Raw genomic sequence first — 16,074 nt, 5'->3', positions numbered from 1 at the left:
TTGACAATGGTCTATCTTGTACCATAAAAGAAACTATGTAATTTCTAAAGATTCATCACTGGAGAGATATTTATAATTGTCTAAAAAGTCTGTTTTAGTTAAATTGACTCATTCAAACGACCTTTAATAGAGGATGACCTGCTCAGGGCCCTGCTTCATGTTTACAAGAGAAAGCGGGTATCAATATCTTGAGGCAGTAGGTCTAAGTCAGTAAGAAGATCTCAGTGACACAGTTCGTTGGCCATAGGGCAGAAGTATAGAGTGGGCATGTGTCTTCAGTGTTCTTTTGTCCCCATCCACATACTACTTCCTGTGTCCTTACTCTCACATGCGCGCACACACGCACGCGCAGAGGTTTCTGTCTGTTCACTTCTTTCTGTTTTGTCCTTGATTATTTTAATTTCTGAGTGCTCGCTTGTGTTCTCTCTGTTCTTCTTTTATAGATGTAATAATAGTTTGTTTTTAAAGTTCCTTTCTTGCTTCTGAATTTTTAATTTTCTCTGGGTCAGGTTTTCTTCCCCCGTTTCCTATATTAATCTTCTCCTTTATGCTTTTAGAAAAAATTGAGGTGTCATTGACATCTCCTTCATGCTTTAGGTTTTCGTTATACATCTTGATGGTACTTTTATATTTAAGAATGAAGGTCTGATTTGATAGTTCTGGGTAGCTGCAACAAGGTTTTCATCCTTGTTCATATGTATGTTGGTCTGTTTTCCTGAGATGTGTCTTCCCTGAATGGGAAGGCTGACTGGGGGAACCTGTTGTGTACTGAGGGTGGGGCCCCTTCAGCAGGCATTCTTCAGTTTCAGGGGAGCAGAAGTAGTCTTTAGGTTGCTTTCCCCGCCCACTCCCCCAGTGCTTGCACACGCAGTACTTTGGAATGCTGCCCCTCATATTAGCAGCCCTTCCTCCTCTCAGGTAGGTAGTTCGTATCTCTAGAGCATGACTCCTGGGTTTTTTGGGGGTTTTTTTTGTTTCTTTTTGCTTTGCTCAGCTATTCTGACTGATAAGAAATGTTCCCACCTCTCCTGTATGTCCTTTTGTGTTTATTCTGGGCTACTATTTCCTTCATTTCTGTATCCATCAATATGTTTCGGTTCTCCTTGCTTTGCTTTCTGTTTACTTTTACAGGGTTATTTCTTTTTTTGTGTTTTGTTAGTATTTTGAAAGGAAGGGAGATGAAGGGAGAAGTGCTCTGTCATTTTCTGAAAGCCCACAATAAATACTCATTAAATTTAATTCCTTAAAGGAGACCCACTTCATTTATAAGGAGTAAAACAAAGTACAGCTGATTCATCTCTGATATTCTCTAAAGCTGTTCTCCAACTGAATAGATTTTCAGTAGATTTTTTGTTCTGTATGTGACTCTTAGAAAGTGGGCTAATAAATAAGTAAGTTTGTATAATAGCATGCTTTTTTGACTGAGATGCTTTGATGCTTGATCTTAACACAGAGTATCTATGGAACGTTTTTACATAACTGGGCACTACTATTATTTTATGTGATTAATACCATGTAAGATGCACCCCAATTTCAGAGGTGTTAAAATGTTTCTTAAGAACTGTGTAAAATTGGCTAATTGGACACAGCTCTTTTCCCCGTCATTTTCCCATTGATGATTCCTTCACTTATAGAGCCAAATTAGTTTATTGTTTGTCATATGCATGTATTTAATACAAGTTTTTGATTGAATTTTTCACCAGAAATATTTTAAAATTAAATTTCAGGGAGTTAGGATAGTAGTACTTCAATTAGACATATTCAAGCTGGGAAACTAAATTCACATCTTTGTTCCTCAGAGTGCTCTTGACCCAGTGCTTCTGCTAACCGTATCTGAGCGCCACATATTTTTGAATCCTCTTCTGTTAGCAGAAAGGAATCCCTGGATGATAGACTGACAATTTTTGGAACTGCAAGGACCTTCTGTATCTTGCAGAAGTAGTCTTTAAACCCAACTGGTTGTAGGAGCAAAATTAGAGAAGTTTTTCTCTATTTCTTTACTGACCTCTGCCTCCCCTCTCCCATGGGTTGCTAGGACTTTAACTAACTAGCTTTGTTTATATTTTGTTTTACTTTTTTTTTTTTTTAACTTAACTGAAGATAGCCTAATGTTTCATTTTAAAATGGAACCAGTGAATTGAATTTATGAATTTCATGAATCAATACTTCGAATATTTTCCTTTCAGATTCTGGAAGAAGCAACTGAAGAGGAAACAGCACTTCATAATCGAATTATGCCCACTGTGGTTCGTCCTCCAAAACAGCTGCTTCCTGAATCTACACCTGCAGGAAACCAAGAAATGGTGCAGAATTGTTTTAAGCTAGATAATACTGTTGGTGCTCACATTTTGTCCTCATTTTAAAATATTGCTGGAAGATGAAGTCACATGTCCTTTTTCTAACTCTAATAGAGATATGAATATGTTTACTGCATTTATCAGAAACTACACCTGGTGTGTTGCAGGCCTTCTGTGTAAAACATTGAGATTCAATTCTCAGTACTATTACTTTTTTTCCCATTTACTGAGTGGCTTAGTGCCTTGTGATTTAGATTCATGGTGGTTAAGCCTTTTAAATTGCATTGGTATTCCTGGGACTTAATAAAAGGAGTACGTGAAAGGCTTTATTTTTAGGTTAATTTTTAAATATGTTCCTATTAGTTTATGTTAGAAGTTAATATGTTAATACTTCTAGGATAGCAGAGTGTTTTAAAATACTCAAGAATATACTTTTTTAAGAAATGGGAGGTGGTAAAGAAGCAATCTTAAAACCTGACTTTGAAATACTCAGAATTCCTTACTGTTTTCCAAATAATGTTTTGTGGATGTGTAGTTAAAATTTTTTTAGCTTGAGTGTGTTAATGGACTTAATTTATACTATTACTTTATTCTTTTCTTTATTGTTTTATTTTTAGGAGCTGTTTGAACTTCCAGTAAGTGAAGAATGTTTACTTGTTGCCTAAGTATATCTTTAAAAAAATTTTTTTTTAAATTGAGTTATAGTAGATATACTTGTATGTCTGTTTTAATTCTTAATAAATGGTTTGTGCATCTTTTGAAATTACATAGGCTATTTATGAGATAGGAATTGTTCGCCAGTTCCCATTTTCTTCTGCTTTGCAACGTATGAGTGTGGTTGCGAGGGTGCTAGGGGACAGGAAGATGGACGCCTACGTGAAAGGGGCGCCGGAGGTCATTGCCAGTCTTTGTAAACCCGAAACAGGTAAGGAAGCAGCTAGGCTTTGAGTGCGATTCTGGTATTTGTGTAAGCTTGTAGTCACAATTCTAATGATGACCTTTATTTTCTCCTTCTTAAAAGTTCCTGTTGATTTTGAAAAAGTTTTAGAAAATTACACCAAACAGGGCTTCCGTGTGATTGCTCTTGCACACAGAAAATTGGAGTCAAAACTGACATGGCATAAAGTGCAGAATATTAGCAGGTAAGGTTGATGAATGGTTTTTCTACAGTTTTTCCAATAAGGCATCATTTATGTTTATAAAAGTCTTGTACAATAATTTATATTCAATTACTATTTATTTATTAAATATTTATTGGATATATGCAAATATGTAACAGTTCAATGTTTGTTTTAGGCAATTGAGATAAAAGTACAACTCTCTGGAGCTACTTTTATTTTTTTAAAGCTACCTTACCTTTAAAAAATTTTTATTTATTTATTTATTTATTTTTGGCTGCGTTGGGTCTTCGTTGCTGCGCGCGGGCTTTCTCTGGTCGTGGCGAACGGGGGCTACTCTTCGTTGTGGTGTGCGGGCTTCTCATCGTGGTGGCTTCTCTTGTTGGGGAGCACGGGCTCTAGGCACACGTGCTCAGTAGTTGTGGCTCGCGGACTCTAGAGCACAGGCTCAGTAGTTGTGCGAACGGGCTTAGTTGCTCCGCGGCATGTAGGATCTTCCCAGACCAGGGCTCGAACCCGTGTCCCCTGCATTGGCAGGCGGGTTCTTAACCACTGCGCTACCAGGGAAGTCCCTCTGGAACTACTTTTAGTTTATTTGTTAGATATTTATTGAGTGCCTGCTATGTGTCAGGCATGTTTTAGGAACATAATTATGTTTTTGGTAAACATAATTCTACAGAAGTTTATTTTTCCCCAGTGATCTACAGTTATTCCTTGGTATTTGTAGGGGATTGGCTCCAGGACCTGCCTCATGGATTCAACTTGTAGTACGATAGTATTTATTGAAAAAAATCTGTGTGTAAGTGGACCCACACAGTTCCAACTTGTGTTGTTCAAGGGTCACCTGTACTTGCTTTTGCCCAGTAGCTGAAACCAAGTATCATGAGTCACAATAACCACACCCCCCACCCTCACCCGCAAAGCTCAGATGGCCATTACCAGCGTCACGTTTATTTCCAGTTATAGCTATGGGTTTCACATTCAAGGATTGTCACTTTTACTATAACTGATACAGACTGACCTTTTGAAGATAACACTTTTGTTTAGGAATATTTCATGGGGTACCTAGCATTTTGTAAGCAGAAAGAAATACTTATTGGCTATCCTGCTAATTCTGCCTATCACATAGACTTTTCTTCTCACATCCCCTCCCCGCTGCCATTGTCTCTAATTCAGGGACTCAGCTCTTTTCTCCAGTCTTTCGTATATCTAATCTGTGTACCACGCTATGTCTACAGAGAGCTCTTTAACATTCAAATCTAATACTAGTCTTCTACCTGGAATTCTTATAAATAACTCCCCATCATCTACCGGCGGAGTTCACAAGCAAGAATATGAATCAGGAAATAAACAACAGAACACATACTTAGTTAAAAAAAAAAAAAGTAAATGATTCAAACAGATAATTATCGGAAAAAGACATGCAAATGGCCACTGAACACATGAAAGTGATAAGACACTTCAGTTCTTGGGGAACTACAGAATTAAACCACAGCAAGACATGACTTCTTTCTTAAGGTTTACAGAATTGAAAAGATTGATGATATCAAGTGTTAGAGAAGGCTTGAGAAAATTTTAACAACGTACTGCTACTGCACTATTGTAAATTTGTAAAGAACATGCATAGTACCTATCAAAATCTCAACTTGCTTATACAATTTGACCCAGCAAGTGCAATTCTAGGAATCCAGCCTAAAGAAGTATTACTATGTGAGCATAAGGTTCAAATTTAAATAGTATAAATAACATGATATGATAGTGGTTAAATCCTGAAGTATTAATACTTCTGTTAATTATTCTAAGCGCATTATGTGAAAAGGGTAGGACAGTGTTTATAGTACAATCCTGTTTTTCTGAATGAGAACTAAAGGAGTGGAGTGGATAGCCAAATAATAACTAAAAGGAAAAAAAACTTCAGGAATTCTACCTATTAAAACAAAATACTGGGGGAATTTGGTCTAAGCAGGGACGTTAAAAAAAAAAAAACAGCGGCAACCAAATGATCTGATGCATATGTGTGATTGGGAGCCACACATGTAAAATATTATACCCTAATTCCTATGAAGGGAACATTAAGGTGGTCTTTCTCTACGACTTTGCCTTTTACCACCTCTCCTCCCCCACCTTAAAGACTGAGAACTGGGTTGCCTATGGTTCTTGAGCCTGTCTTTCAGGCGTCCTTCTGTGCCTTGGACAGGCTGTTCCGTCTGCGCAGAATACCCTACCCTCCCTATCAGCCCTTCTCTCTCTCTACTTCCCTTCCTCATCTTTCAACCAAGATCTTCTCTGTGTTTCCATTCTACCTGTAGGAACAGGTGTTGGCATTTCTCTTACAACTTGAACCTGTATATCTTGAATTGAATATTGTACTATTCATTAACTAGAGGGCAAGATTTCCATGACCTATATCATTCCTAGGAGAGTTAGGAAACCAGCTGCAGCCAGAAACTAGAACCTCACAGGAAAACGGTTACAGAGCTTTGACCCAGTAGTTTCACATTGGTACAGCTTTGTGCTTTGAAATGCATTTTCAGGTTTCAAGGCTTATTTCTCCTGTTACCACCAGCAGTATAGTTCGTATTAAGTTTTCTAACTATTCTTTAATATCTTTACCACCCATTGTATAATTATATAATTTCAAAGATGTTTAGATTTTGTCACTGTTTACTTAGGCACCCTTACTTTGAATTTTGTGTAGAAAAACCACTCGGTTATTGCAAGTCTGAAATTTTGGTCCCTAACTTCAAACCCCATTTTCACCATTGAAAAGAATATTTCTGTGATATAATTTTGATAGCTTTAGATTTTTTTAAGAATGCAGCTGTCACTGAACAGACTTCATCTCCATTGTAGTGGTGAAGCACATATTATTTTTGCATGATCCCTTTGCTTGCATGTCTGTTTCCCCACAAAAGGGTCTTGAGAGTAGAGATCATGCCTTTTCATCTTTGACCTCCCAGTGACGAGTGTAGTACTTGGTGCACAGTAGATAATCAACTATTTGAAGGAATAGCATCTTGATAACTATTGAATATTAATATTCTAAAAGACCCATCTCTGGATCCTGAGTAGATCTCATTGTTGGACTGCTAATAGTTTTTGTATCATGCTTCCAGCATCAAGAATTTGATCAAGAGTTTTATAAAATTCCTCAAAGACTTGATAATGAATCCAGTATAACTATTGAATGTGCCTGTGTACAGTTTTTCCTTTTCTCTTAACATTTAAATTAGAGTATGTTCGATGGGGGACGGTAAAAAATAGATATATTTTATGGTCATTCATTTTGTAGGTAGGATACAAGATGAATATTCCTTAGTACTAGAAGTATTTAGTGTCTTAGACAAAGATATACATTTTCTAAGGATCTTTATATACCCATGTTTCAAAGGTAAAATTTAATTTCAAAATATATTTCTTGGGAATTGTTTTTTCAGATTTAAGTTCGTTGAGATCGAACTCATCAACTTATACATTTATGGTTTATTCAGCATATAAAATATTTTAATTTATAATTTATGGCTATTTTAAATTGCCTTATCAACATAAAATGAACAAATACCTGTTCTCATGACTAAATCATTATGTTAAAATTTCTTTTTCTGCAGAGATGCCATTGAGAACAACATGGATTTTATGGGATTAATTATAATGCAGAACAAATTAAAGCGAGAAACCCCTGCAGTACTTGAAGATTTGCATAAAGCCAGCATTCGCACTGTCATGGTCACAGGTTAGACTTTATAAAAGGACACAGAAAAAAATCGGGTGTGACTCTTAAAGTTCAGGTTGTCTAATATTGAGGAATGATCAGTTAGTTATAAAAGCATACTTATTACTGTTGATATATAGCTCCATCGAATACCGCACTATTATCCTATAACTCAGGTAATTCAATTTATTATATAGTTGCTCCATCTTACATTGCCCTATTTCAGCTCTGAATACTTTTCCAAGATAGAGACAACTTTACAATACACTTTGGAGGTCTAGCAAATCTGTTTATAATAAGTATAATACACTAGTGAAAGGCACACTGTAAATATTTAACTGTGCTCTTTTTTGTTATCTCTCTTTAATCATATATTTCTTATAGCAGTTGTTTTACTCTGCCTTGTGTTAGTTATTTGTAGGTTTGTTTTCTCTATTAGAATATAAGATTCTTGAGGGTTAAGAATATGATTTACTTATTTTGAGATTGTCTATAATTTTTAGAACTGTGCCACATACATGGAAAATGATTAATAGATATTTGTTATATTTTTATATATAAGATAGTACATTTATCATTGTGTGTAACAGTGAAAAGAGCCAGTTTTTGGTTTCTTTCTTTTTTTTTTTTTTTTTTTTTTTTTATAAATTTATTTATTTATTTTTGGCTGAGTTGGGTCTTCGTTGCGGGGTGCGGGCTTCTCATCTTGGTGGCCTCTCTTGTTGTGGAGCACAGGCTCTAGGCGTGCAGGCTTCAGTAGCTGTGGCTCACGGGCTCCAGAGCGCAGCCTCAGTAGTTGTGGTGCACGGGCTTATTTGCTCCGCGGCATGTGGGATCCTCCCGGACCAGGGCTCAAACCTGTGTCCCTTGCATTGGCAGGCAGATTCTTAACCCCTGCGCCACCAGGGAAGTCCCTGGTTTCTTTCTTGACTGCTACATCTAAATGAGTCTCCTGGTATTTATCATACTGTTATGATCAACAGTTTATCATACTGTGGATAATATTAGATAATTCCTTTCTTAGTCGTATGAAATTGTGGCAGCTCTTAAAGTGTTTTTTTCTTAGCATATAATCAGATTTAAGATATTCACTTAATGGCATTTACATGTTCAGTAAGACATATGGAAAAGGCTTGTGTACATTTTTATGTTTTAGACTCTGAGAGCCATCTAATACCATACTTATTACCAGATAGCTCAAGTAACCAAATTTATTAGCATCCCAGCAGTTCTTGGTTCTCATGATCCTGCTTCAGAGCACTTTGTCTGTATCACTGGCCCTTGTTTTCCTGCCACGACAGAATATGGCGTTGTGTCCCAAGAGGATCTGTCAGGTCATAGGAAGACACGCTTGGAAATAGTGTGTGGGAATTGAGGGAAGAGACAATAGTGCCCTTCCGTTCTGGTAGCGGTGGGCTCCCCAGACCTTTGCCTGTTTCTCCTGTACATCTGCATTTTCCTCTCTTGATCTTGTCTTTACAGTGTCTTTAGTTTTTTTCCTTTTGTGACTGAGAAGTTGTCTGTCTTGCTTCTCTTTATATCTTGTAAAGATTGTATTCTTGTTACTTTGCTTATCTTTTTGTTTTGTGTAATCTTGCTTTTGTAACTCACTTTTTTCTGTGATGCTACTCTCATCTTCTTGTACAGATTACCAGTCACTCCCAGGTTATTTCAACAATATTTATTGAGCACTGTGCCAGGCATTGAATGGGTACCACTAGTCCATGACTCAAAAAGATTGAGACTGTATTTGTCTTTAAAAATTGTGGGTGAGAATGTTCTGAATATTTAGTATCTATGTGCTTTTGAATTATTTGAGGCTTCTTTTGATATATATATATATCCTGATTTTATTATTTTTAAACTCCAAGAGTAAGGACCATACATTAACTTCATTTTGCCCAGCCCAGTAATGGGGACTGTAGTAGATTCTCAGTAAGTACTTGTTGTTTAATGCATTCATGTTTCTGTTGTAATCTTAATGTATTTTCAATATTTTGAAAATTAGGTGACAACATGTTGACTGCTGTCTCAGTGGCCAGAGACTGTGGAATGATACTACCTCAGGATAAAGTTATTATTGCTGAAGCATTACCTCCAAAGGATGGGAAAGTTGCCAAGATAAATTGGCATTATGCAGACACCCTAACACAGAGTAGTGATTCATCAGCAATTGACTCGGAGGTAATGTCAAGTAGAATTTTCTTTTACAAAACTTGCTTGTTTTAATTTATTCTGAAAAAATCTGCGTTAAAAACACAACAAAAACTCAACAAAAACAGAAGCCTGGGCCATCTCCTCAGAGACTCTGATTCATTAGGACTGGGGCAGATGCAGGTCTCTCAGTGTTTAAATTTTGATATTTAGCCAAAGTTGAGAAGCACAGTTTTAAAGTATAAGAATCCCAAATATTTATCCTATTTTAAAAGTAGTGGTAAATGATGCAAGTGGTCCATAATATTTAGCTCATGGATCATTTCAAACCGAAGCTGATATTTAGCCTTCCTTAAGTTTTATTTTTTAAATAAACAATATAGATAGATTACCTTAAAACTGAATTTTCTTTTACTTTCAATAAATGTTAAACATTCAGTTGTCTTGTGTAAAACATCAAATGAAAGAATTTAATTTTGGATCAAATATATTTAAAATAGGATTGTGTTACTTGGTTTGGCTAAATAGTGTTCTGAACGTCTTATACACAGGCTATTCCAATTAAATTGGTCCATGATAACTTAGAGGATCTTCAGGTGACTCGTTATCACTTTGCAATGAATGGAAAATCATTTTCGGTGATACTGGAACATTTCCAAGACCTTGTTCCTAAGGTTAGTGATTTGGGTTATGTATGTGTTCACACGAATACACTGTGAACAGTATTTTAAAGAAATTTATATTTTTTCCAGTTGATGCTACATGGCACTGTGTTTGCTCGTATGGCACCCGATCAGAAGACACAGTTAGTAGAAGCATTGCAAAATGTAGAGTAAGTATTGGTGGATTTTGTTTCTGTTTTTGTTTTTTTTGAGGCCCTGCTGCGAGGCATGCGGGATCTTAGTTCGCTGACCAGGGATCGAACCCGTGCCCCCTGCAGTGGAAGCACAGTGTCCTAACCACTGGATCGCCAGGGAATTCCCTGTTTTTGTTTTTTAATTTTTTATGAATTGTAGTTCTGTTTTCAAAACCAGAAAAGTAACTAATATTTCATGTATATAAACTTGTCACCTGTAAGATAGGTAAGTGCCTCTTTAAAAGAGGCTCATCTGCTTATTTATTTAGGTAAAGTACAATATCCAGCATTCCTTTTCTAGGTGATATCCATGAGGTAGAGTTCATTCACTCTTGAATGATAGAAGTGATGTCATACTTTTAGTAACTAATTATGTTTCAAGTTTTTAAGGGAGAAATCTTTACTGATAGCCTTAAAAGTAAGTGTACTAAAGACTAGGCAGGCCCAATCTTTGCTGTAAAGATTAGGAAACTGAGATGCCAAAATGATAAACTGATGGTTGCCCATCTTGTGACAGTACTGGAGCAGTGACCCAGGTCATTTGACTTTCAGGCTGGCGCTGTTCGCAAAGCAGCATGCCTGTGGTCGTTGTAATGAAAAGATTCATTAGTCCCACTGGGGGAATCTGGGTCTGTCAGCTCTTCAAAATACTGTGCTGGAGGAAATCTTAAGTTAAAAGTTGTATGTTTTTAGAAGTTAATCAAAATCTTAACATAATTTTTGTTTCTTAGTTACTTTGTTGGGATGTGCGGTGATGGTGCAAATGATTGTGGTGTAAGTATAGATTTTGTGATTTGTAGTTCTTTCTGTGGCCTAAATCACATGCACAAAACGCAAGTAATTTTATTCTTCAAACCATTAGGCTCTGAAGAGGGCACATGGAGGCATTTCCTTATCAGAGCTCGAGGCTTCGGTGGCATCTCCCTTTACCTCCAAAACTCCTAGTATTTCCTGTGTGCCAAACCTTATCAGGTAGTATACATTGAAAAACTTCCCATTATCTTTTTGTAGCTTGCTCTAAGAATATAGAAAAAAAAAAAAAAAGTCATAGAAAGTAATTTGAATTTGTTTTAATGGTATGTTAGTGTATTTGATCTATAACTCTTTAGCAACAGATTGATTACTACTCCTCATTTCTTCCAGTTCTGCTTTGGCTAAGTTCTTTTGGTAGAAAAGTGCTTTGTTGTAACGGTTGAATGTTGATGTTCATCTGTCAAGATATAATTGTGGTTTTGGAGGAGGCATTTAGAATACTTCTGTTCACATGCCAACAATTGTTTTCACAGGGAAGGCCGTGCTGCTTTAATGACTTCCTTCTGTGTGTTTAAATTTATGGCTTTGTACAGCATTATACAGTACTTCAGTGTTACTCTGCTGTATTCTGTGAGTACTGACATTGCTAACAGAGATGGTATTTAGTGTTAAGACATTTAAATTAAGATATTGAGCATATATGTTTCAGTTTGAATGCATCCATTAATTGTGGAACTTAAATAACTAGCATCTGTAAATATTCCTTTAGTTTACTGTATTTCGAGTAGCAAATTGAAAATCTCGTTAATCTGGAATAGCATTTTCCTTAAGGCCAACAACTGTGGATTCAGCCTTGTGAATGAAAGATGATTGTATTCTTTTTTTGCCTTTAGGGCAGATTGGACATCTTTTTAAGAACTCTTCAAAATGTCAAGCTGTGACATACTTTAGAATTGCAGTTAACTTTGCTATACATTTATAAGGAAAGGCCAGAATGAGAAAAGATGTTTCAGCTGTAGTTTTAGGACTTTTAGGACTTGTATAAACAAGTGATATCCCTAGGTACTCCATAGATTTTGTAGTTGAAGTGATCTCACTTTAGATTTTTCTCTAAATGAACATTGGTGAGATCCCAAGGAGTCTCTGTGAAACTATCCCCTTTTACCATTTGTGGAAAGTATCAGGAGAGGTGGTGTTAGATATTAAGGAAACTTCAGGATACTAATTTTCAAGAATGTTCAAATTTTGTGAGTAGAATTTTGTGTTTTCTTTTTGCCAAAAAACTTTTAAAGGTTTTTATTGAATGAATTTTTTGGAGCTACTTTTTATACAAATATATTAAATTGAATTTTGCAAATATGTTATATTTCACTAATTTAAAGGCAAATCTGTTCAATTTTTAAGCATGTCCAAGTGTCATTTTGAAGTTGTCATTTAAAACCAGGGAGGAAAAATCTAATAAAACCAGGGGGAAATGGTATAAAAGTGGTGCTATAAAAATAGTTCCTGAGCGCTAACTATTTTTAAAAAATCCCTTCTCTAGATCTTAAGTAACCTAGGAGACTTCCAGTTTCTCTTCATTGATCTGGCAATCATTTTGGTAGTGGTATTTACAAGTGAGTATTTTGCTTTGTTATTGTTTTTAAAGCATATGAAATTCTGATGTGGCTTATTAAACTTTGGTAAATTTACATGAACAGTTGTAACACAGTGCATAGCTCTCCATTTTCCCTGTAAGTATGTTCTTTTATTAGTGGTTGTTTATATTTTGCCCCATTTGTTTTATTCTTTCTCCATTTTTTTCTGAAATATTTGAGAATATGTTTATGTTATCATGACCCTTTGCCTCTGAATGTTTTAGTATATATTGCCCTAAACAAAGTCATTTTCTTATACAGCTAAACACAGTTATAATGATCAAGAAATTTAACACATACAATTTTACCTAATCCATACCCATATTCAGGTTTTGTTATGTGTTCCAATAAGGTCCCTTCTGCCTATTTCCCCCCCGTAGTCCTCTAGCCCAGGATCTAGTCTAGGCTCATAAATTTCATTTAATTATCATATCTCTTTTGTCATCTTTAATCCAGAATAGTATGTCAGCCTTTTGGGGGGGCTTCTTGACGTTGACATTTATGAAAGAAGATAATCCAGTTATCTGAGTTTGTCTGATGTATTCTCATTAGACTCAGGCTATGCATTCTTGGCAGGAATACCAAAGAAAGGATGCTGTGTCCTCCTGAGTACATCATATAAGGAGACAAGATGTTGATTTGTTTCAGTATTGGTGATGTTAACATCAAAATAAATAATAATGGTAATGAGATATGATCTATTTAATCAAATGAAAATTCATAAGTCCATACTGGAAATAAATAAGTGATTGGGAGAGAAGGGAAAGCTCTTCCTTACAGTAAAATGCTAACTAATAATACAGAAGGAATGATTGGCTTATACTATGGAAAGACCCTTGTCTTACTGATATCTTAGGCCGGCTACATCTTCGCTGTGGGGGACTACTGTGTATGTCATAGGATGCTTACCAGTATCTCTGGCCTCTACCCACTGGATGCCGGTAACACTCCCCCATTTGTGACACCCAAAAATATCTCCAGACGTTGCCAGATGTTCTCTGGGGGCCAAAATCACCTTGGTTGAGAACCACTGAGTTTGACAGTCTTTAGTGGATGCTACAACTAGTGAATGAAAGTTGATAAGGAACAGGATTTTTACAGTGTCTTAGTATCTTTCTACAAATTACTTGTTAATTACAAAGAGAAAAATAGAAACACTACAGTGGAGAAACTTGGTGGACCACCTTAATAAGGGATCAGAGCCTTTTTTTGTATGTTACTGTTATGTTTATATAGCTTCAAACCTTTGTTAATATCTTCTTAAGAGGAGGAAATATGTATTATTTTAACTGTAGCTTTGCAATTAAAGATTCAGAAATAAACATACAAGGGTGGTGATGATATATGCTAATATTTACTATTCTTTTTACTTGTACTAGTGTTTCCTTTGAACTTCAATAGACTAATGTAAAAAGTGCTCCTGAGCCATTTTTGAAAAAGCCTAAATTGTTTACTTTTACAGATTATTTAGATATGTATAGCATCTGGCTTGTTTTTTGAACATTTTTCATGCTAAATATTTGTTAGAGAAAAACTGGGTTTTTTTTTTTCCTAAATGTTCCTAAATGAATCTGACAGATGAATTTAGATATAAACCTTTCTTCTCTTTCTTCTCAACGTAGTGAGTTTAAATCCTGCCTGGAAGGAACTTGTGGCACAAAGACCACCTTCAGGTCTTATATCTGGGGCCCTTCTCTTCTCCGTCTTGTCTCAGATTATCATCTGCATTGGATTTCAATCTTTGGGGTTTTTTTGGGTCAAGCAGCAGACGTGGTATAAGGAGTCGCGTCCACATTCAGAGTAAGTTGGTCAATCCATTAAAAAGTATGTGTAAAATGTATGTAATATATACGCATGCAAAAATAAGTTTAAAATGTATGTAAAAATTGCATGCAGCTTGACTAAGCACTTAAATAATTTGGCCTGTATTTGACTTTATCTGTAGGAGGGTGGTTAGGCCAGGTCCTAATAATCACTACCAAGATGGGGACATTGGACCAGTTTCTTAATTTGCAGCTGAGCCTTGCTTTCCTTATCTGTAAAATAAGAAAGTTGAAATTAATCACTAGGGTCTCTTCTAAACCCAGAATGTTTGTGTTCCTAACTTCTCTAACCCCAGTTTGGGAAATGACATTTAAAACCTAAAAAAATTTAAGTAAAGGTATTAAGTGGGTCTTTTATTTGTTTATGGGCAGAGTGTTTTCCAGTTCACAAATTATGATAGCATTATTTTAATTAATTACACATAGGTAAACACAAGGTCTGTTTACCTTTACTATGCTAATATTACTCCCCAAATTTAAAGAATGGGGAAAGGGTTACGTAAGAGAGACTTATTAATTAATGAAGTTTCTTACTTCTAATTTTTTAATTGATTGGAATGTGACTAGAAAGAAAAACTGGTTTCCTTTGGGAAACATATTGTGTTTACTAATATAAAATCTTTTGTGTGTGTTTTAGTACACAGGAAGCTTTTAATACAACAGGAAGCCTATATGGGAATTCTTCACATTTGTACAATGAAACCAATCCTGATAGACATAATATAGAAAATTATGAAAATACCACAGTGTTTTTTATCTCCAGTTTTCAGTACCTCATAGTGGCAATTGCCTTTTCAAAAGGAAAACCCTTCAGGCAACCTTGCTACAAGAATTGTAAGTTTGGCATTTATTGTGATTCCCATCCTGCTTCCCTTCTTTAAAAGTAATGCAAGAGTAGAGTTAAAACTGTCCTTTCAAAGTAAAATAGATCTTCACAAATAGAATGAACCTAGTGATTTAGATGTTTACTGTCTTGTTTTATTCTCATGGTAGCTGCCACCCTAAGTTTAAAATTAAAGCCAGCAGTTCTAAACATTCCTGGTTTTCACATCCTATTACTTCTGGCTCCAACTTTTATTTTTACAGCCCATTGCAAAGAGAGTTAGAATTAGAAGCAGGAACAGAGGTTCCTCAGTTGGAACAGTGGGTATTATACTTTCCTTCTGGGTGGTCTGCATAGCACCAGCTGTCTTTTCTCATTTTTGACACTGTTCCAGCCAGTATTCACCTGGAATTCTTCATTTCTGTCACCTTTGCATCCACCTCAAAAGGGGCCAGTAGGATGGAGGCTTGTGCCTATGTAAGCTTGTCTGCCTGTGGCAATAGGAGATAGCATTTTGTTTGATCACAATTAGGGTTTTGGGGGAAAAAACTTATTCACTATATGTAAATTGCTGGTTTTAAAAAATTGAGGCTGTACTAATTAATATATGGAATAACTTAAAATTTTTTTTCACATAGAACTGTAGACTTTTGCAGTATCTTGGGATGAGTAGTAGTTATTCTTGCGCTGTAAAGAAATGCCAGTGTTCTAGTTGGCAGAATGTCAGGCCACAGGTTTTGGTGTGATACAGGGGTGATAACTCCTCACATCTCTATCTCATGTTAGAGCTAACAAAGCATATTCACATATGTTTTCTTATTTAGTCTTTACTTCTACCCTCTGGTTTGTAGGGAAGGTGTTATTACTTTATATTTTGGACAGGTAAGACTGTTTAAAAATA

At 35.8% G+C, this 16,074-nt stretch overlaps 1 protein-coding gene across 9 annotated transcripts in view; it reads left to right on the top strand.

The window, feature by feature from the left end:
• Positions 1 to 16,074, top strand: part of ATP13A3 (ATPase 13A3) — an 81,157-nt gene that overhangs the window by 43,504 nt on the left and 21,579 nt on the right. For 7 of the 9 annotated variants that reach the window (XM_036849823.1, XM_036849824.1, XM_036849825.1 and 4 more), the window contains 14 exons: positions 2,187 to 2,303; positions 2,915 to 2,932; positions 3,069 to 3,222; positions 3,319 to 3,439; positions 7,024 to 7,148; positions 9,136 to 9,311; positions 9,833 to 9,955; positions 10,034 to 10,113; positions 10,869 to 10,911; positions 11,000 to 11,109; positions 11,424 to 11,520; positions 12,434 to 12,506; positions 14,150 to 14,327; positions 14,988 to 15,184. In XM_036849823.1, the coding sequence (XP_036705718.1) occupies positions 2,187 to 2,303; positions 2,915 to 2,932; positions 3,069 to 3,222; positions 3,319 to 3,439; positions 7,024 to 7,148; positions 9,136 to 9,311; positions 9,833 to 9,955; positions 10,034 to 10,113; positions 10,869 to 10,911; positions 11,000 to 11,109; positions 11,424 to 11,520; positions 12,434 to 12,506; positions 14,150 to 14,327; positions 14,988 to 15,184 (1,612 nt within the window). The remainder of the gene's footprint in view (positions 1 to 2,186; positions 2,304 to 2,914; positions 2,933 to 3,068; positions 3,223 to 3,318; positions 3,440 to 7,023; positions 7,149 to 9,135; positions 9,312 to 9,832; positions 9,956 to 10,033; positions 10,114 to 10,868; positions 10,912 to 10,999; positions 11,110 to 11,423; positions 11,521 to 12,433; positions 12,507 to 14,149; positions 14,328 to 14,987; positions 15,185 to 16,074) is intronic. The other 2 variants (XR_005019651.1, XR_005019652.1) reach the window with 1 other exon arrangement.

Source organism: Balaenoptera musculus, chromosome 4 (genome assembly GCF_009873245.2).
Source record: "Balaenoptera musculus isolate JJ_BM4_2016_0621 chromosome 4, mBalMus1.pri.v3, whole genome shotgun sequence".
Classification (NCBI taxonomy): domain Eukaryota; kingdom Metazoa; phylum Chordata; class Mammalia; order Artiodactyla; family Balaenopteridae; genus Balaenoptera; species Balaenoptera musculus.
Note: the sequence above shows the minus strand (reverse complement) of the source record. Positions and strands in the feature narration are given on the sequence as shown.